Raw genomic sequence first — 22,940 nt, forward strand, 5'->3', positions numbered from 1 at the left:
AAATTCTATTGGATTTGACTTATCGAGATTTTCCATGGACACCCCTTCACCCCTTCTTACATTATATATGTCGTATTCATACATATATATATGTTACTCTATTGTTCAAATAGCCACCACGATTAAATTTAAAAGATATAAATTGTTTAATTTTCAAAGATTGCTGACTTTGCCTTGCGCTGCTAAGTTAAGGTCTACCAGGCCTCTAGTAATAATTTTTTGGAATGTCCTTAAATAAATAGCAATTAGTTAGAAAGCGATCCCTTTTCCTCTTAATTATATTGGTCCTCTTTCTAATTAAATAAATCTCGACAGAGTTGGCCAGCCCACTGTCAATCATTTCATATGTTTTTTATGCAAATTTTTTTTTAGAAAACTACAAATGAATACTCCAACTGAATTTGTAATTCATTCATAGAGATCATGTATGAGTTTATAACAACACATATCAAGAAGCAATCAACATTTCTTTTCAATCTAAGCTAAATTACAATTTATATAAGGCTATTCCAAGTTGTATCAAAACATCTATTTTTTTTATACATTACATAATTAGTTGCTTTCACATATTTCTACTTTTTAGTTAAATTAAAGTTTCCAAATTTCATAAATAGGCCATGAGCATTGAGCTATGTTTGACTTTAGACCTCTGCACTACAAAACTAGGAAGGAGAAATTCATTTTTACACCCTAGCTTATCAAGAAAATGAAAAGGGAGAGAGAAGAGTTACACCTCCACATATGAACTTACAAAAAAAAAAAGTTCTAAAACAAATAATTTAGAGCTATACAAAATATTAAGAAGAGTTAGCCAGGTCAAAGTGAAGTTAATTTTTTTCATTCATATTTTAAGGTTAGACTTGCCAACTACAAAATTACTAAGTTATTTTTCATATATAATGACATGTAAATAGCATGCCCGGTTTGTATTTATCTGGCTGCGCAATTATTAGTCAATTATTAAGGATGAAAACAAAGGTGATTATGGATTAAGTCGTAGTAACTAGTTCTCCATGTGTCATTTGCATAGATCATCCACCAGAAATGACCAAAAATCATCAACATTTAAATATGGATTAAGTTGTAGTAACTAGTTCTCCATCACATATATCTAGTTGTATCAATTTGCCACTTGGAATATTTGACCTAAGTGACATGGGCGTTTGATCGTGTTTTATTGTAAAATTTAATTTTAAAAGAAGTTCTTTATTTTAAAAGTGAAAAATAATATTTGAAAAATTATCTAATAGAAAATCTTGTCTCTCCATCCTACAACTAATTACAAGAATTTGTCCAAAACTATTACTAATAGCAACGTGAGAAAACAAAAATGTCGATTTCCAAATTTAAACGACAACTCACTCAAGAAATGGTTATGATTATCTTCTTTTAATTTTTATTATCTATTGTGAGCTTAAAGAAAATATGAAATAGACGTATTCTTCACACATTGACAAGGGAAGTTTGAAAAAAGGAAAATTGTTTTGTTTTTTTCATTTTGCAAATCCAATTCCAAGTCTGCTTATTAGTATTATATAATGTTCCTCTCTCCGTCGTCAATCGTCATTGACATTATTAGTAATACGAAAATTCAACCTATGCGTGTACTGTTTAACAAAATATTTACTTAAATTAATCATCATTGCCATCTCGATTACGGCGTGTATCTTTTTTAAATATATATTGAACATTAAACTGTATTTGACATGGTCCATACTTCAGCCATAATTTTATTCTTCCTTTCCGCTTAGTCATTATGAATTCTTTGGCCATCACGTCCCACATAACCTGTTTATTTCGAGTAAAATATATCATCTTAGTAAGAAAATTTTAGTAACTTATTTAATTAATTATCTGAACTTTCACTTTGTTGGTAAGTAGTCGTATCTTAATCTTTATATATTTTCTATCAGCCCAATCCCCTTTCGAACCCCTTTTAATAGCCAACGAACAAATTATAAATACTCGCACCAGTATAGTCTCTTCATTCATTAAAGCTTTAAACTGTTTTCTCCCCACTTGTTTATTTTCTTCTTATCAGTCCTTTTTTCTTGCATATCTGCCAATAATACTCAACATTCGACGGTTCAAATTTTCTTTATCAAATTTTGAAAATGAGCACAAATAAGGGTAACAAAGAGAGCAGAATTAAGAGGTGCATAAAAGCACCAATTAGAGTTTTAATTAAAGCAAGAGACTGTTACGTCCATAGCTTGATGGATTGTTCTGGAAAAATTGGGTATGGCAGTGTTATGGGTGTTCCACAAATCTCTGCTTTGCCGAGAAGTTTCAGTGTCAATTCATCTGTATCAAGTAGTAGGGACGAAGATTTCAGGGAGCTGGTGCGAATTGCTTCCAGAAAAAGTCTGGTAAACAAAATGGAAACAGAGTTTCTGAGGCAAAAATCAATTGCAAAGAATGTTGATTTGGTGCCTCGGAGTCGATCTGTTGCATTTGGAAGAATCGATGAAGATAAGCCGTGTGATTTTGGTGACGATGTGAAAGTGAATACAGATTTGTTTCTGAGAAGTAGAAGCTGTGCTGTTTCTTCTAGAAAAACAGGGTTGTTCTGAAACAGAGGAAGAGAATTTGGAAGAAGGAAACAAGGCTTGCTGTTGTTAAGTATCTGCTACACTGTTTCTTTGGATTGTTTTTGTTATGGTTTCTCTTTCGCTGTTGTTGCATATACATCTTCACTTCGCACTCAATTCTCTGTGTATAATGTTGGCTTTGGTTTCTCGGTTGGTTACTCAACTAATACAATTTTTAGTATCTCACAAATTCACTTTTTTCTTCATTTTAATTTCTTTAATAAAAAAAGTGAATTTATGAGATAAAAACTATTAGTTGAATAACTATCTCAGAAATTAATTCGGATAATGTAATGAATCTTCTTTTTCATGTTCTCCTGTTTTCTTATCAAAAAGTTCTTAATGACAAGGGCAGTCTGGTGCACTAAAATGGTCGCTAGGGGCAGACCTACATAGAGTCGGTCGGGTGCTCAAGCACCCATTAATCTCGTCTCGAAATATATATATCTAAGTAGAAATTAAGAGGTATTTGTATAAATTAACATAGAGCACCCGATGAATAAATGATCCATTGACTCTTGGATGATGCTTAAGGCACTTTTACTGTTGTTGAGCTGTAGTCACTATGCGACGGTATCTGCAAGGAAGACAACAACTTTACTAGTTACTCTAAGACTCCCTTTAAAATGTCAGTTCTTAATTATTTTTTTTAAAATGTGTGTGTAAAAACTATAGTACTCTATTTGAATCATTAAAAAAGAATAAGTATGTCATTCCCAACCGAGCCTATATAATGTTGATTTAATTTTTCTCAATATTTGATTAAACAAACAAAGTTTAATTTCGTTTGGTACTATTATCTTTTCCTTTTAATTCGTACTCCATTGCCATTTACTTAAGAAAGAAATATTTGGGAGGTGTTAAGCAATGTTGTGACACAGAGAATTGTAGTAAAGAAATTTGAACTATGTTAATCCCCTCAAAAATGTTTGTTGGACTATATTTCCTCATTTATTACTATAGTTAAATTAAATAAGATAATCAAGGGCAATCTTAAGTGATGTTGACAAAAACCCAGCAGGCAATGAAGTTTTACATAGATATTAGGATTTAAGGATAGTTAATGTGGATATTAAAAAATGTTAAATTAGTTAAACCACTTGGTACGAGAGGAGGTAAGCATAATAAATTGTGACAGGTGAAAAGTGGTTCGAGTTTAATTATGTGCAAATAACCTCTCTTAAATTACAGTAATGATTTTAGTTGTCCACTTCAATCGTCAGGGCTAAACCAACCAACCGATTTTTTATTTTTAAAAAATAAATTCTATAAGGTATTGTCACTACTAAAATAGAAACAGTGGTTTTCTCAACCGTAAATTAATAGAAAATTTGTATCATAAAATATAACTATTCTATTTATTTGTCATTGAACTAGGTCATTGAAAAAAATACGGTGGAAAAAAATTCGCTGAAATACTAAAAAGCTTTCTAATTTTTCGTATGAAAATATTACTATTTTCTTCTTATTAATTCATCAATTAAAATATTTATGAAAATAACCATCAAATATTTTTTAACGAGAAATTTGAAAAATAGTGATTTGTACTTGTCAGTTGTCCCACGTATGGCAAGTTGATGTCTTGGCTTAAAAACTTTTGCCTACCTCTTGTTAGGTGACTTAATTCTATTTTTAAATATTAATCGAATTAATTTATAATCTTTGAGAAAATAATAGATTGACGTGCCGTCGCGCCAAGAGAAATGAGAATTAATTCACCTTCTTTTAGAATGTTTTTTCATTTCATTGTGATTTTTATAATCTTCGAGAAATTTTTAGAAAGTGCTTTACACTAGCTTTCCAACTCCATTTTTATAGATTTCAAATAAAGTGTTACTATATTCTCTCTTTAGCAAGAAAAAAAAAAGTTATAATTAAATATAACTTTATTTTCGACTTTAATTTTATAAATTTTAAATAAAACGAAAAATATTTGAATTCTATTGTCATGAAAGGCCTACTAAAACAAGTTTGTTGTTGTAACATCAACTAGAAAGAGCTAGAATTAGAAAGAGTGATTTTTTGGAAATAATGAAAATCTGGAAATTTGACAAAGTTAAGTTAAGAATGAGTTTTGGGTACACTTCAAACGACCATAACCCCTAGCTCAGGATGAGTTAGGTGTGCCACAAGATACCGTAGAAAATATCTTTGAATTATCTTTCCAATGCCGCCGAGTTTGCTCAGTTTTGAGTTCATATGAGTGAGATATGCCCATTTGAAGTTGGGTTGTCTAGATAAGGAAAGTCAAAACCGGATTTTTGAAGGGCAATATGGTCTTTTCACCACCCAATTAATTAATTTCATTTTCGCTAATTAAGTTGGGGTCTAAACTGATTGGATTCAGTTTATGCTTTTGAAAAACAAGTTAGGGTTTTGAGAGAAGAGAAAAGAAGAGAAGAAGAAGCAAGGAATCACCAAGTTCTTGAAGAATTGCTTATGGATTTCGTCAAGGGGTGATCCCTAGGAGGTATGTGAGATCACATAGCGTTGGGTTAGTTCACCCACGCGCCAATCATGATTTATTTTAGCGAATTTAGATTCTTAAAGGTTAGAAATTGAGTTCTTGATGGATTTGTTTGAAGTTTTATTAGGTTTTTGATTTTTGGAGTTGTTGAGAAGTTCTTGATTTTGATTCATGAAATTAGGTGTCGTTTTAAGTAGATTCTTGCATATTTTGATTATGTAGTCGAATCTAAGTGTTTGGGGAAAGACCCAATTGAGTTTAGAGGGTTTAGAGTTGAAAAACAAGCAAGAAAAATCGTCAAACACCTGAGCAGAGGGGTGGGGCACTGCGCCACTCAGAGCGCCCCACAAAGTTCTCTGAAATTTTGATCCTGGGGCGTCACGCCAGCCAGCGCACCCCAACTTCAATTCTGAAGTTTGGGTCTGGTGTTCCGCGCCAGGGATGCCAAGTCTTCTACTTCTTCTCATTTCTTTCCGTACTAGTTCCCTAGAAACGTACCTATGTTTCTAGTTGAATTCTACACTTTAAGGTACGTCTTAAAAACATGAAATCATCCATAACATGAGATCATGAACCTTGAATCCATAATTCATTTCAAGGAAAGTTAAGAGTCAAGTCAAGAGAAGTTCTTAGAGTCTTCCAAAAGTCTTTTACAAACGTTTCAACTTTGTTTTAAGACTTAAGTTGAGTAAAGAGTAAAGATTGAAGTTCATTTCTTCAAAGAGTATATGGGGACTATGTATTCTCAAAGAGTTTAAAATGTTTTCACATTTAAATAAGAAAGGAAATTGAGATTTCCAAAGAACATTTGAGCTAGTTTTCAGAAAAAAGTAATTGCATTCACAATTAAGCAAGAGAGGAAACTTTGTTTTCTAAGACAACCTTTAAGCTAAGTTTTGAGCAATTATCTCAAACCACAGAAAGAAATATGTTTTTAAACATAAGAGCTAGTAATATATTTTGGGAGTAGTACTGAACACCGATATGAGGGAGAGTTCAGACAACTCCCTGCCCCCATAAACTATGTAGCCATCATGGGTAAAAAAGGGTCATACTTTTTTAGATGATTCCTTAGTGTTTTTTAGCATAGACTAGTGGATCCACTTAGTAATAAGGTTCTATACCCTCGGCAAGGTATAGGACGACCCTGGCAGCATGAGGCAAAACGTTGTATCATCACAATAGCTCTTAAGTGATGGTTGTCGGTTAGAGAAAATCCCACAACAATATTTTGTATTTTTATATACATTTCAGAGTTTATATTGTATCTTTCTATACATACAGAGTCACTATTGTATTTCTAAATTCACAGAGTTGTTATCCATGTTTTAAAAAATATTTTTTTATATTGCACTTGTTTATTATTGCTTTTATATTGAAATGAGTTCAGTTGAGACCAGGTTTGTTCTTTAGTTCCTTTCAAGCGTATGTCTTATTTTAGAATTTCCCTTGCATACTCGTACATTCAATGTATTGATGTCATTTTAATGATACAGATACAGGTAACCAGGATCAGCATCCAGCGCATTTTTTTGTTGAGCTCCAGAGTTGTTGGTGAGCCTCCTTGCTTCCGGATGATCCCTTTTATTGCTTTCAGTATTTAGTACATTAGGATGTCGTGGGTCTTGTCCCGACATCCATCTCAATTATTAGAGGCTTAATAGATAGTCAGTCAATTAGTTCATTTGTCACTACTTTATTATTGGCTTATGTTTTGAGACTTGAGTAGCCATCTTGGCTAGTTTGAATTTTTTTTTAAAGACATTCTAAGTTTATTTCATAAGTTCATTATTTAAGACTATTTCTTGTGTTTAAGTTTTCCGTTGAGTAAGTAAGTCAGGCAAAGGGTTCTCTTGGAACCATCAATGATTCTCGAGTGCCAGTTCCTTCCAGGGTGTAGGCTCGAAATGTGACAGTTATGATCATCTAATAATGATAGAAGACAATAATCAAGAAAGACGGCAATATGAATTTGATGCAATGGTAAAACTACTCTACTCTTAATAAGAGTAGTGCATGACCCTAATATTGTTGGACCTTCGATGCGGACATGAGACTTCGAGTGAGGAAAAAAAATATTTAAGAATGAAGGCTTTGATGATATTCTTATTTAATTTTGTTAATTGCTCAGCCGCAATATGCTGTGGGCACAACCGTTCTTTTAAAATAAAAAGTATTGTGGTTGATATAATCATGACACATTTAATTGCTATATTAACTGCAGCATTAGCTAAGTAATTCAGCAAATCATAATGACTCTCTATTTCACTTTTTCATTATTTTATTATTATTTCTATTATTTTGTAATCAACATATTATTTTTCATAGAAGGCCATGAATTAAATCTCTAATATTCGTAATTCTTTTTAAATGTAATATAATATTTTAATTCTAAATTAATAATATTTCAATACTTTTATGAGGTAATAAGACGTCCGCAAAGTTAAAGTGTTTTTTTGAAAATTTGAGACAACTTCAGTGGTGACTTTATGTCTTTTCTCGAAAAAACAATAAATTTAATTATTTTTAAAAAAATTAGACATATCTATTAAACATGTCATTTATATTATTTTTTAAAATTACTAATTTCACTTATAGTGAACGATGAGGGCATGTTAGTTTTAAAATTTATGTTATTGATTAATGCATAAAAGTTAAAATTATGTGAGTTAATGAGTTGGAAGCCAAGACAAATAGATTCCACTTCACAGGTACCGGTCACCTCGCGTGAAGGCTCGCTCAAAATACGTACCAAACTTTTATTAGAAAGGAACATAACAAAGAGGAGTGCTCCACTCCGAAAGAGAAGGAACGGAAAGAGTAGGTGGCATCTCTCATCGTCTTCATAGAATTTCTTCATCTGAATGAGCGAAAAAAGATAGCCGGACACTCTTTGTTTCGGGATCAGGAGTCCTTTGGGGTCAAAAGTTCAAATTCATACTTCCAAATGAAAGATAAATAAACGCATACTTGCTAAGTTTTCATGTTACATTTCAACGTGTACATAAAGATATAAGACATTCTCCGTGAAATAACTTATAATGCAAAAGTAAGAAAAGATTACTCTTAGCATTATATCAACTGTCAACATTGTCTAAGTTTATAATCGTTAGCCCCTTAACCTTACTAATCCAACAAGCATTTTAGCAATCTCCTTTTTGGTGAAGTATCTTATGAATTATGATTATACTGTTTGAACATCTTGTTGGACACGGTCGATCAATTTTTATGGGCTGAATGAAGCACTCGTACTCCCTAGTGACTACGAAATGGGCTTCTTCATTTGACGGAAAGGGGTCCATTTGGACTTCTATTCCCTTCCTTTTTTGTGTTGGTCTTTAATTGTAACAAGTATAAAGATTTCAAAAATCGTTAAAGACTAAAAATATAATCAGGTAAAATAACTATAATTTATTTAATTACAATTCGTAGCTATATGTTTAAAAGGGAGAGAGATGAACGAGATTGAGAGAGGCGAGCAACAAGAGAGGGCAGAGAAAGGAGTGAGACAAATTATATTTGTATATCTACAACATAATTGTATATGTATAATTATTATGTAAATATATCAATGAATCTAATTGTATCAAGTTCTAATATTTGTATAATTTTGTGAAGAGAAAAGAGTCTCTATTGGGATATAGGAATAAGTATTTGAATTGGGAAGTGAAGAACAAATTAAAAGTGCGAAAACCAAATTTAGCAAAGGTATGAAGAGAGAAGAGAAACGGCAAAAGCTCCATGAAGGGCTCTTTAGGATGCTCTATCCTCCTCCACCATCACCTCCTTCCCAAGTAATTAATTTTCTCCATCTTTACTCTTTTCTTTTTTTTCATACTAGTTGACTCTAGTATTACAATTGTAGGAAGAAAACAGTGACGACGAACCATTTGACATTCTCGAACAAGGCGATCCAATTCCAGGTTTTCTTGCTAACATGAGTATAATTTTGATTGGCAAATGTATTTGAAGTAATTGGGTATTATGTGCAGATCAACTGGAAAAGGATAGTGGTTCTTCCTCCTCTGGCAACCAGGAGGAGACTGATCATGGGCCTGAGAAGCTCACAAGGGCACAGAGGAAGAAGATTCGACGGAAGAAACTTAAGGAAGCCTCCTCACGCCGCCAGAATATAATAGGGCCGTTGTTGCCTACTGAAGAGATTGATCGTGAGGATGTAAATGTGAGTACGCCACCACAAGGTGTTCGACAAAATGCCAATGAGACAGGTAGGCTTTGAGGAGTTAGATAAAAATAATCTCAATAGCTATAGTTTTCTTGTCTAGCTCCTTATATTTCACTTTGAATATAGTAACTTATATCTATTTGAAGCAGGGGTGGAGCCAGAGGGGTGCAAGCGGTCAATTGAACACCCCCTCCCCTTGGTTGAAAAATTACACAATGTAGAGAGGGAAAAAATGATTTTTTTGCATATATATGAAAGTAGTTGAATCTCCTTGACAGGAGAACATTTTTTTTGAATTCCTGGCTCTGCCACTAAATGGAAGTGGAAATAAAATTTTACACCTGTTAGTGTACTTTAACCGTCTATGTATAGAACTTTTAGCTAGTGAAGTGCAGCAATAATTGTGGTTGTCCATTGTTCAGATGATGCAGATTCTTGCTTGAAACAAAACAAACAAAAACAAAGAAGAATGGCTAAACGGTTGGTTGGTGGCACCTCAAAGTCAACTGGGGATGGCAACAAGACTTGAAAGCTCCATTTCTTTTGCCGAGGGATAAGAAAACTTGATTGACTGCTTAAAGAAGGGTCATTGCAAAGCGAAAATTTTGAAATCGGATTTGATACAACTGCTGACAAAAATTTTAAGAGGTTGTGTTATTTTTTCATAACTCTGAGGCATGTTTTTTTTTTTTTTTTTGAACTGTGTGTTCATGTTTAGGATACTTATATATAGTTGCAAATGTTCGCTTAATAGTAGTTAATTTAATGATTTGTTATCTTCTAGTACTGTAATTAACTTATATTCATATTATTTTGATGACATATAGCTTAATGAATGTTGGAGAAATCTTGTTTTAAGAATTTTCAGAGTTTGAAGACAACATGTGTGTGGTCAGATACTCAATGAAGCGGATTGAGAATCACGTGGCCTCAGGTTCAAAATGTTATTGGAGGCAAAAACATTAGAAGGACGGGAAACAGAAAAGAAGCATGGATTTCAATATTTGTAAGTATGAAAACGTTGTTAGTCGAACTAATAATTTTACTCCATAAAGAAGGTTGGGAACTTCTGATCCGCTGATCATGAAAACTTATCATGGATTACATTATGCACTCTTAGTTTGGGCTATTGGGCATTTATCTGGGCTGTGAATTGTGATTGAAGAACCTTGTCCAGACACAATTCGCCCCGCCTGTAAATGGGACAGTTTGTTTGGTGGGTGTAAACGGAAAGCCACTCGTAAGATTTGTGAGGATTGATCTCCACTGTTCCTTATCTGGTTTTAGGATTTCTATCTACTGTCCGCTATCTTCATCGGAAACCCATCAGTGGTGGAGTCAGAATTTTTTCATTGAAGGGGTTTAAAATATGAAAAGGTAGACATACAAAGAAGTCAAAGGGGCCTCAACATCAGGTTTGGATGAACCATGGGCCCTTACTAGCTCCACTTGTGGCTTTAGCTAATCCAAATTCGACCGCGTGAGGTTCATTTAAAGGAGAAACATATCGTAATAGGATTTTTTCCATCTGTAGGACTCAAAATAAAATCTTCTAATTAAGAATGAAGGGATTTTATTCATCATCACAACCCTCACTGGTTCCTTATCTTTCCACCAAAGGAGCAGCTGCCTACTGAAAGTATTAATTTCTCTTAAATGCTTCTCACACTAGTTCACAACTTAATTTCAATATTACTAAACTTGTATTTAAAAATATCGAAATTAAACTTTGATGCCCAAACAGGCCAAAATTGTGATTTTCGAATAAATGCTTGCATATATTTATTTTTTTATCACAAAATCATATTAAGTGATAAAGATAACTATTTTTGGATAGTTGATAAGCAGTTCCACAAGAGAGGAAGTCAACTCCAGGAATTAAGGATCTTAGATTAGCGTAAGGTATGGCGTAAACTGCTGAGGCAGATCCTTTTCTTGTTATTTTGTACTAAGAGGTGGGGTGTGCACCCATTTAAGATTGTTTTTCTTCTTATCCCCAAAAATCAATGCTCTATTACTTATCATTAGTCAATAATATTAACATATTGTTCCTACTATCGCTAGCCGCCACAAGAAAAGTTGCACCGTATTAAGGTAATATATGCACTATTGCTCTTGTGGAAAGTGGAAACTACCACTTTTTCAAATTATCAAGAAAAATTGTCAACAATAAGGAGCAAAATTATAGGTAAAAATAGTGATAATAATAACATATTATAGTAGTAATAAAGAAAAAACACAAAACAGGGGGGGGGGGGGGGGGGNGGGGATACAATTGCTTGGTCTGTTCAAAGGATTATATCTAGAAAAGGAAAAAGTATGAATATTGTAATTTGTACAAATGTTTTAGAAGTGAAAAAATGTCCATCACTCAATAGATTAATAATTGAGATGAGTCTGAATATGAGAGTCTCCTAAATATGATATCATAATAAGTAGTCTAGCTCAACACTAAAATTCATTTTCACTGCCTATCACATAAAACGACTCAATAATTATAGCGGTATTAAAGTACCGTGAAAAAATATTGTTCACAAGATTTTCGCTTGTATGATTGAGTTACTCACACAATCTTTTACTTATATGCAACAACATATTCGAAAATCACAAGAAAAATATTTCTTAAAAAAAGATTGGCGTGAGAATCAAGTCTCCTTCCTCAATTTGCTCAACCCAAAGTCATAAAATGGAAGAATTTAGAAACTATATTACTAAAATTCCTCTTCCCCGTACAAATTCATGTTGCACATGGAAACAGTCTCAGCAGTTCACAAATCTCAACCCCTAGATAGATTAAAAACTCCTACTTATCCTCTTGGCATTAAAAATCTTCTTATTCAATCAGTCCCTGCCCATTTTGTCAATTTTTATTTTTTTTATAAGCAAAGCAAATGAGGGAATTAATTACAGATCTTAGCTTCCTTATGAGATGCTAGGCCCAACTTTATTATATTACTAAATATTATTCCTTCTCTTTGATTCTGCCATATTTTTATTTTCAGTAACTTTCCTTACCCAACCCCCTAAATTAAATGACCAGTCAGATTCATCCAGCTCACTAATATACTTACAATACTACCTCCATATTGTTATTTCTTCTACTACTAGTCATACATTAAATTTCACAAAGCATTTAAAGCACACATTGCATTCCTTGTGACTTTGAGACTTTCTCACTCTCTCACTCACATACCATATTTTCAGTATCTTTCTTTTTCATTTACACGGGCCATGGCCCATAACGTGTTTCGGGCCAAACAGCAATCGTCTTCTCCGAGAGACAAATCTCTGTTCGCGGCGGCCATAGTTGCGGTTTTACTTGTCTGTGCTATTTGGTCATTTACTGATCCTTTGCCTAATTTATCAGGTTTGTTATACAGTCAGAGTATTAGTTCACCGGATTATTGCCCACCGGGACGAGAAGCGGTTGACCGGAGTTCCGACCCGCCGGAGAAAACATTCTACGATGAACCGGAACTCAGTTACACTATTAACAAACCAATCAAAAATTGGGACGAAAAGAGAGTTCAGTGGCTGAAGCTTCATCCTTCGTTCGCCGCCGGAAGAGTTAACCGTGTGCTCCTCCTCTCAGGATCACAGCCCACTCCATGCAAAAACCCTAGAGGTGATCATTTACTCTTAAGGTTTTTCAAAAACAAAGTTGATTACTGTAGAATCCATGGCTACGATATTTTCTACGGAAACACGTTTTTTCACCCTAAAATGCGTTCTTATTGGGCCAAAATACCGCTTGTTCGGGCCGCCATGCTGGCTCATCCTGAATCCGAGTGGATTCTATGGATTGATTCAGATGCAATTTTCACTGATATGGATTTCAAAATTCCATTACACAAATACAATGACTACAATTTCATCGTCCATGGCTGGCCTGATTTGATTTTTAAGAAGAAAAGCTGGGTCGCTATAAATGCTGGGATTTTTCTTATCCGAAACTGTCAATGGTCTATGGATTTCTTAGATGTTTGGGCTAATATGGGCCCGAAAAGCCCAGAATACAAGCAATGGGGCAAAATCTTACGGACAACTTTCAAGGACAAAACGTTCCCGGAGTCCGACGACCAATCAGCACTGAGCTATTTAATACTGAAAGGAGAAAGAAAATGGCGGAGCAAAATTCACGCAATCACTGATTACTCTCTACACGGCTACTGGCTAGGAATAGTAAACAGATTTGACAAAATAACAGAGAATTACACGAAGATAGAGAGAGATGTACCGAAGTTACGGAGGAGACACGCGGAGGCGGTGAGCGACAGCTACGCGGCGGCGAGGGAGCCGTTGTTGGCGGAGGGCGCTGACGGAAAGGGCGGATGGAGGCGGCCGTTTATCACGCACTTCACGGGGTGTCAGCCATGTAGTGGGGACCACGCGGCGGAGTATGTGGGTGATTCATGTTGGGTGGGAATGGAACGAGCGTTGAACTTTGCGGATAATCAGGTGCTACGTAACTTCGGATTCATGCATGATGATATCAAAAGTAATTCCCCTGTCTCTCCGTTAAATTTCGATTTTCCAGCTGAAGACAGTGAAGAATTCGTGTGAAAAAAAACGAATAACCTCATGTTTTTACTGTAGCATTAAAATGAGGTTACTTAGACACAAGTCCTGTGAAATTGGATGTTTTTTTAATTCAGTATCAATGTATTTGATAGTTATTGTAATAGTAAACAAAGTTTTATAATCCCATACAGAAAAACAATGGGATAAGTTGTCAGTCACTGTGGAGTTTTTTTACCATTCATTTTCTTTTTTCATGGTAATTGTCATTTTTAATGTAATGATAAAGCTCTTGTACATTCTACCCTCTTCAAACCTCATTTGTGAAATTCCAATTGTTATGTTGTGGTTGATGATGTAAAATAGAAGTGTCTTAATCCGTCTTTATAAGACAACCAATAATTCAAAAGGCAAAAGTCCTCTCATATTTTAAGAATTTATGGACAGTGCTTTCTGGGTCATCATTCAACCTATGATTTTCCAGTTCCAAACGAAAGATGCATTTGACAAAAAATATAAAAAGAGTGGCTTGATTGACTGAGGATCGAGGAAGATAGGGTCATTATATTTATATAAATAGAAAAGAATTAGAAGATTAGCAGCTCCCCTTAATTAGTGGCGTGTTTCATTTTACAGATTTGTCAAAATTGTCACGCTAAAGTTGTGTGACATAACCTAGACCAAACTTCCACCAATCTTTAAAAGGAATTATTTTTTTCTAATTTGTTTGCTTGTATTTTGCTGTTTAACCCTAAATGATTTTCCCCTTTTTGAGTCCAACTTCACTCGTGCCTTTTCTGCCAATGTTTTTTAGTCATGTTACTCTCTCTAGATAACAACTGACCGAAACTAAAGGACCACAAATGTTTTGTTTCATTCAATCTTCAAAAAAGAATTTGATTATAGAGTTTTCAAGATATTAATCTTTTTGAAGTGCAATTGATCTTATAAGTAATTTGATTGAATAAATATCGTTTAAATTCATGGTCTATTATAACATAAAAAAGTTATTTTTAAAAAAGATACTTGTGCTTGAAGATTTGAGTTCAATTTTCTGTTTCTTATGAGTGGAAACTGGAAAAAGAAAAGGGAAGCCTGTGGTGTCCGCCAGAAATTTATTGACTGAGCGATCCACATTTACCCTTCCTTGGGAATGAAATTACGAGACTCAAAGTGGGTTGGGACTCCCAAAATGGGCTGCAAAAGTAAATAGGAGAATACCGACATACTTTTGAAGTATGAAGCAATAAAACTCTTTCTTCTTGAGCAGGTGAAATGCTTCACGGATATAAAACACAAACGCATAAAACAAGACAATTCATTCATATTGTTTTGAAAGCGATACATTTGAAAGAACCTAGACATATGTTTATAAAATAATGTCATTTGGACTTCATGAGTTTGATAAAACAAACTTAAATAAAATAGAAGAAATGTCCACTCCATAATTTGTGCAAATCAATCGGCTTGTTTGTTGTCTCTCTCTACAAAACTTGTTCTTTTGTCACAAGAGTGGGTTCAAATCTTTGACCAAGCCCAACTTTTAAAATTTGCATCAATCATCATATTTTCATTTGGATTCTCTCATATTCTATTGATTGCACATGAAGAGGACATAGTTGGGCCTTGTTCTGGCGAACTTTTACCCAAGTCCGATTTATAGAATTGGGCAACCCACTTTCACATCCCCAATGTGGCAGTTGGCTTGAAAATGCAGTGATTGGTAATACGAGAATTAGTAATATGAGGTTGTAATGTAGTTATTAGTAATTCAGAGATTATTCATCGTCCAATAATTTTTATATGACAAATTAGTATATAATGTATAGTTTAAGCAATTACTTATTTTTAAAAAAACTACAAGCTATTGTGAGAGTTAGTTATGTCATTTTAGATGTTAATTCATCTATTGTTAATACCACTCACTTTACCGCAAATAAAATAATACATTAATTTCATCATAACTTATATATGTATTATTTATGAAAAAATAAAAACTACCAACCAAATATCATATAACTTAATGTTGATTTAAATTACCTCAAAACAAGGTAATACAATTTTATGATGAATTTTAGGAAGAATTTAGGAAAAATTATCTAACTACACATCCTTTTTTACCTTATTTTCTATTATTCCTTACCATTTTAAAAAATTACAAAATCCCTCTTTTCTCTCAAATTCTCTTATTTTCAGATACATAATTTTCAATCTTCCAACTCCACTGTTTTCTCCATTTTTCATGCCTACAATCACTCCACTATATCACCAGTTACCTTCATTACTCCTTTATTTTGAAATTTAAATAGTTTTCTCTCTCTAGTTAATGATTTAAAGTTAATCAAGAGATAGTTCTTCATTTATTTTTTTCTTTCCAATTCTTTTTTATAGGAAAACACGAACAGTAGTCTCAATTTATTGACTATATATGTATCATATGTTTATTATGTATGTGCAGTACTATTTTATAACTAAATCATTGTTTTATCATATTCATAATTATTTTTTTTGTATATGATACATAGCTACGTCAAATTATATGGGCATGATACATAAATACTAATTTATACTACATGTATTGATCTCAAACCAAACAACTTATAAGCAACAATTACATGTTTAATGTATCCCGTAACAATACAATACTTATCCATTTAAACGAGATACATAAATAGTTAATGTATCATGCACTATTTTTTTTAGATATGATACGTAAATTCGAATTTATATTAAATGTATCAATTACATAGCAACTGCCACACGGTAATGTATCGATCTCAAATCTAACATCTTATGGGCAATAATTACTTATTTAATGTATCTAATATAAATACAATACTTATCAATTTAAACGAGATACATAAATAGTAATGTCTATGCACTAATTTTGTAGATATGATACGTAAATTCGAATTAATATTAAATGTATCAATTACATAGCAACTATCACATGGTAATGTATCGATCTCAAATCTAGCGTCTTATGAGCAACAATTTTTTTTTTTTAATGTTTCTAGTATAAATACAATACTTATCAATTTAAACAAAATACATAAATAGTAAAATGCTAAGTAGAAAAGATATTCATGATGTGTCTTCTTAAAAATTTTGACAATTTTGAATCAAAATTGAAAGGATGTTCAATAAGCTAGGAGAGAAAAAATTTGAATGTTAAATTTTTCAACAATTTTGAATCAAAATTAAAAGGATCTTCGATGGACCGGGAGAAGAAAGAATCTTGAATCTCAATTTTTTTGACAATCTTGAATCAAAATTGAAAGTATCTTCGATGAACTTGAAGATTCAAAAGGAAATCGTTTGTCCAACAACAATTCCATCACTTTTGTATCCTTTATAACTCATCTCGCTCACCCAAAATTTCGACAAAAGTTTTTGAATCAAATCTGAAAGGTTTCTTCGTTGAATGGGGGGAGCAATTTGAAATTTTGAATTTCTTCATTCTGTTAGGATTTTCCTATGTATGATTGAGAGTAAGAAGAAACACAAGCGTAATTTACGGGATTTAATAAATTTTCATATTTTATTCCCTTTTTAGCGCAACAAAAAGATTCTTCTTGTATTAGAATTAATGTATCCGGATGGTGACTTATGTATCCGGAAGGTACAAATTTTAAGGGATTATTGTAATTAGAAAAGGAGTGGGGATAAAATGTAATTTACTCTTTATATGAGATTTATGTAAGTTATACTTTTTTGAGCAACTTTCACATATAGCAAACATAAAAATCATATTTGTATGTTATAACTATAGTTTGCATAATTGCGCTCCATAGCAAATTTTATGTTTGTTATGGAGCTTTTGATTTGTATAATTCGCTAGATACATCCAATTTTATAAAAATTGTTCAGTTTTGTTTAAATTCATTTATACATTGTAATTTGTATAATAAGATCTGTATTTGTATAATTATAAGTGTACGGGACGAAAAAATATATATATTTATATTTGTATATACATTTTTCTCTCGCTTTATACAAACATTTTATACCGAAATGAATAAAATGGCTAATTGTATACCCAAAAGGACTAATTATATACCGAATCAGATGGCAAAAAAAATTGAATGTTTGCTGCGAATTACAAATAAAATAAACTATGATTATAACATTTAATTTGAATTAATAGTTTGTTATTTCATATAATTTTCCCTACTTTTTATGCGGAGATTATACCTCCTCCAACCCAAACCAAATGGCCCTTTAGTGGTTGGACAGGCCCGTTGTGCTACAAATGGGGTATATTGCATTATAAACCACAAAATAGAAATGCTAGTTATGGAACTTTTTAATAACTAGATTTGTTTAACGTACTGTTACCTTAATCATTTGCAAGAATATTTTTTTTGGTATTATTATCTCAGCTTGACATTTTAGCGTCATTTTTTTTTCTCTTGTAATTCTTTCTCATATAACTTCACTTTTTGAGTCGAGAATCTATGGAAAACCGTGTCTCATCTCCCACAAAGATAGTCAGATAGGACTAAAGTATGCGTACATATAACTAAAATTGTGTACTCGCAATTGTTACATATTGTTATTATTATTTACGTTTGCTTCATCACATATATTCCAATGTTTGATTAGAGCCATACTATTTCAAGCACATCGCTAGTAAGAAAATTGTGAGATTAGAGCAGTTATATGCCTTTATGTTTCAATAAAATAATGAGTCTGATTTTTCCTCAGATAATTTTGTCTATTTTATTTCATAACGTTTATGGTCCCCTCCCCCATTCTCCATTTCTTTAATTGGGTATTAGTCAAAATGTGGCTTTAAAGATGACCCATATCTTATAATCGTAACCAATAATTATCAATTAATAAATTTAATCATCCTAATCTAGTAGTATTACACAATAAAATTGGTCATCATGATTAAGCAGCTGGCGTTACGTTTCTGAGCATAATACCACATGCCACCTTGTGGATATGTTCTTACCAATACAAGTTGCTTTCAACCCTTATATTATTGCTCATTAATTATTTTTCTCACACGTGCCATATTGTACGGGGATTTAGTGGGATTTGAATTCTCGTCACTAGAGTGAAGGTGCGGACAACTCATCAACTATGCTACATCCGACCGACTATTGTGTTTAAATTCAGTTTTGAAAAAAAAAAAAAAAGATTCTGGTTACATTGATTTTAGATTCTGAGAAGGTGGAATGATAAATCACTTTTTGATGATGAGTGTTATTCAACCGTTGAATCATATCTCAACTAATTTTATATGAGGTTCTAAAGTACGTTAATTTAACTTGTGTCTAATCAAGTAGGATGTATTGCTTAGTGAAATGGAGGAAGTAGATATAAATTATACACACATCTTGTTTCTTATAGAGGGGATTCTTGATTGAAAGCATTTGTTGATTTGTCGTTTACACAGATTTATAATTATAATATGGAATAGTGAGTGGGGTTGTAATAATTTTGTTTCTTTGATTCTGAACACTATTATGATTTATGAATCAGAAGTGCAAACAGACAAATGACAATGCAAGTATTCTATCCAACGAACAACACATAACCATGCCGGATCTCACTAAAAGATTCGTTTTCCAGACACAAGGATTTCTCTATCTTCATTATTATAAAGGAAAAAACACGTTTTTCGTATCGTCCCTCTTGCTTTTGTTTTTTTAATTAGAAAAGAACATAAGACGAATACTTCACTAAATCAGAAAATTAAGTTAAGAAGAAAATATCACAATGTGTCCATTTCATGTGGACTCGGCTTAGGGCCTATAAAATCGAATCGAAAATTGAATCAAATAGCAAATCGAGTCAAAACGGAAAAAAAACTCGACTAGTGGTTTGGTTTGATTTGATTTGGTATTGGGAAAAAAAACACGATTATATTTGGGTTGATTTGGTTTTAACTAAAAAAAACTAACCCGACATTATATATATAATTTTAAAATTTTATTTTATACATAAAAATATTTACTTTTGATATATTTTTTAAATATTTCTTATACTTTTTCATTGTTTTTATCTTTTAATATAGTATTTCAAGTTTAAATTGGTCAGAATTCTGAATGGATCAATAAAGATTATGGTTCACAAATGTTGGTAATTATAATAAAGCTTAAATCAAAATCAAATTAATACTAATGCAAAAACAAAATCAATTCAACACTAAGAATGACAATAATATTGAATATTTGCTCTTTCGTTTTACATTTGTTTAGACAATTAAAATACATAATCTAATTTTAATTTCCTTTAATATTTAATTATTTAATTAATACTTATTAAACTTATTTTAGCATGATTTAGTACTTTTAAATTATGATCATTTTCATTATGACTTGTTAATTTGCAATATTTGTTTTACGCGATTTCATTATTATATTTTTTGTTGGATATTTTATTGTCATTAATCATATCATATTTTGCGTTATTTTCTTAACAAACACCTTAGATAGTTGTATTTTGATAGGACCAAAGAAATATTTGAAGTATAAGTAAATTATATGTTTGTATGAATACTTTATCAAAAAAACCGGAAAAAACTCAAGGTTGAAAAATACGAGTTTTATTGGTTTGATTTGATTTATAAATTTAAAAATTCGACACAGATGATTTGGTTTAATATTTAAAAAACCCAAACCAATCCGATCATGTACACCCGTAAGTCTCGGCTCTACCACGAAAAGGATTGTTGTGAAGCTGAGCATTTCCTCAAATGTGAGATACACCGTCCAAATTCAAATTAATCATATTCCAATACTGCTACCAAACAGGTAAACGAAAAAAAGGAGTCACTCTGATCGTAAACTCTTCAATCACAATGTGTTGATTTCATGAACAGATCCATGCTACAAAACACACTACTTCTAATTCTAAATGGAAAGACATGTGACAATGTCCTTTATCAATACAAGTTGCTTTCAACCGGTGCATTTTTGTCCTTCATGAACTTACACTCATTCTCTTATAGAGCAGTTCTTGTGTAAAATAAAAAATAATCTTCTGTCCTAACAATCTGAAAAAAAATTAAACTAATACACTGTTTTAAAAGTAAAAAATTCTTAAAGTGGTGACTATATATAAGTTAAAACTCCATATTACAACTAGGTCAATATTACAACATTGCATTTTGCACCATAAAAATACGAAAGCAAACTAGTACAAAATAAGTACATACATACAGTGTATACATAGAACTTATATAAAGAAAGAAGTATTAGGCAGGAAAGTTAAAAGGAACAGGAAAAACAGAGGAAGAATCAAGCAGATCCTTATGCATATACCCATACTTCCTCAACACCTGATTATCAGCAAAATTCAATGCCTTCTGCATAGCATCAAAGCAAGTTTCACCAGAATACATCTGATTATGATCTCCACTACATGGCTGACACCCTGTGAAATGTGTGATGAACGGTCTTCTCCAACTGTATCTACCATACCCAGCCTCCTTAAGGTGTTCTTCCCATACACTAGCATAACTCTCACTCACCCTCTCTGCGTGTCTTCTTCTTAACCTCCCTTCACTTTTCTCTATTGCTAAATACTTGTCGGTGATGTTATCATACGTTCCGACGATTTCAACCCAATACCCCTCGAAGTAATATCCGCCTTCGACGTATATTTTATTACCCCATTTTTCCTTTTCCTTCAACAGTAGATATGCTAGACCTGATTGGTCATCGGATTCCTGGAATATCTTGTCTTTAAAAGTTGTACGTAAGATTTCACCCCATTTATCGTACTCCGGTGACTGTGGCCCCATTTTGGCCCAAGCTTCCATTAAGTCCATGGACCATTGACAGTTCCGAATCAAGAAAACTCCGGCATTGATGCTTGTCCAGCTTTGTTGCTCGTATAATAACTTTTCCCAACCATGAACAACGAAATTATGGTCTTTGTAACGATCCAATGGAAGTTTGAAGTCCATGTCGGTGAAGGCAGCATCTGAATCGACCCACCAGATCCACTCAGTTTCAGGATGAGCTATCATGGCAGCTTTAATCGCCGGCATTTTTGCCCAAAATGACCACATCTTAGGCTGAAGTAAAATGTTATTGTAAAAAATATCGTACCCGTGGATTCTGCAGTAGTCTACTTTGTTCTTGAAGAACCTCAGCAGCAAATGGTCGCCTATTGGGTTCTTACACGGCGTCGACTGTGAACCGGAAACCATCAGAATCCGTTCCTCTGCTCCGGGGATGAATGAGGGGTGCAAATTCAGCCATTGCCTTCGTTTCTCGTCCCACTTCTTAATCGGCTTCTCCATAGTGTAACTCAAATCCGGGTCGTCATAGAAAGTCGGGTCGGGGGGGTCGTACCGTAAATTGAAGCCTAATGAAACCGGGTCTACCGGAGTTTTCAAGGCGGAGTTCTGGTCGGCGGAAGTGGTTAAAAAACTGGGGTCGGCATTTGGACTAGTGCTCATAAAGGACCAAAAGGCCCAGACCACTAGCAAAGCCACAATACTTGCACCAGCAAAGAGAAATCCATCAGAGAAAATAGAAGAAATTTTACTTCTACAATTTTGCTTAGCCATTAATGTGTAAGATGTATGAGTTTGGGGCAACTGAGGCGTTACCATTTTATGAGGGAGTGCATACGTTACCCAGGCAAGCTGGCTTTTCGTCTAGTAGCAATAAGAAAGTTGTCACCATCTACTGGACATTGTGTCCAGCTTTGGTTGTGTGTGTTTAAGATAGTTAGAAGAGCAATTTTGGCAGTAACTAAGAAAGCTAGCATACAAATTCCGTTTTAATGTAGATAGGAAAATGTGAATTTGGTGACGATAGAAAAGTAGATATGAAGATGAGTGTCGGTGAAGTGTAGTGACTAGAAACAATGGCTGAAGCAAGTGTTTATCACCTCACTAAACTTGCTGTTTTGTGGTGCCATTGACTGGACCTCAGTCGGTTTGGTGCGCCTTTTAATGGGGTTTTCTTCCTTTTGGGGCCCAAATATTGGCTTTATGTGGTGTTTCTGTTGTTTGAGGTGTGCTAAAAAGAGGTGACACGTGGAAAATGTACCGACACTTTAGGTTTTTTTTGATTAATTATTAATTAAATTGCATTAATATGGAACGGGGATGATGCTCGATACTTCTGGGGGTAATGGAAAGTTTCCCGTTAATTCCGAGTAATTGTCGGCTTTTATCGCAAATCAGGTCTACTTACTACTTTTGATT

The 22,940-nt window shown here is 33.2% G+C and overlaps 4 protein-coding genes across 4 annotated transcripts; 3 read left to right on the forward strand and 1 right to left on the reverse strand.

Annotated features, from left to right (window-relative positions):
* The first annotated feature begins 1,951 nt into the window (after nt 1–1,951).
* LOC125846394 (uncharacterized) lies at nt 1,952–2,703 on the forward strand. Its single transcript, XM_049525801.1, has one exon. It carries the CDS (start codon nt 2,115–2,117, stop codon nt 2,571–2,573), a length of 459 nt encoding a protein of 152 aa, XP_049381758.1. The 5' UTR covers nt 1,952–2,114; the 3' UTR covers nt 2,574–2,703.
* Nucleotides 2,704–8,713: 6,010 nt separating this feature from the next.
* LOC125846388 (uncharacterized) lies at nt 8,714–10,091 on the forward strand. The gene is made up of 4 exons (XM_049525796.1): nt 8,714–8,852; nt 8,924–8,981; nt 9,051–9,287; nt 9,667–10,091. The coding sequence occupies exons 1-4, from the start codon at nt 8,769–8,771 to the stop codon at nt 9,771–9,773; spliced, it is 486 nt and encodes a 161-aa protein (XP_049381753.1). The 5' UTR covers nt 8,714–8,768; the 3' UTR covers nt 9,774–10,091.
* Nucleotides 10,092–12,348: 2,257 nt separating this feature from the next.
* On the forward strand, nt 12,349–14,060 carry LOC125846363 (putative glycosyltransferase 7). The gene has a single exon (XM_049525768.1). It carries the CDS (start codon nt 12,476–12,478, stop codon nt 13,805–13,807), a length of 1,332 nt encoding a protein of 443 aa, XP_049381725.1. The 5' UTR covers nt 12,349–12,475; the 3' UTR covers nt 13,808–14,060.
* A 6,745-nt stretch (nt 14,061–20,805) lies between these two features.
* On the reverse strand, nt 20,806–22,700 carry LOC125846359 (putative glycosyltransferase 7). Its single transcript, XM_049525760.1, has one exon. It carries the CDS (start codon nt 22,338–22,340, stop codon nt 20,973–20,975), a length of 1,368 nt encoding a protein of 455 aa, XP_049381717.1. The 5' UTR covers nt 22,341–22,700; the 3' UTR covers nt 20,806–20,972.
* Nucleotides 22,701–22,940: the final 240 nt, after the last annotated feature.

This window comes from Solanum stenotomum, chromosome 12, assembly GCF_019186545.1.
Source record: "Solanum stenotomum isolate F172 chromosome 12, ASM1918654v1, whole genome shotgun sequence".
NCBI classification, from domain to species: domain Eukaryota; kingdom Viridiplantae; phylum Streptophyta; class Magnoliopsida; order Solanales; family Solanaceae; genus Solanum; species Solanum stenotomum.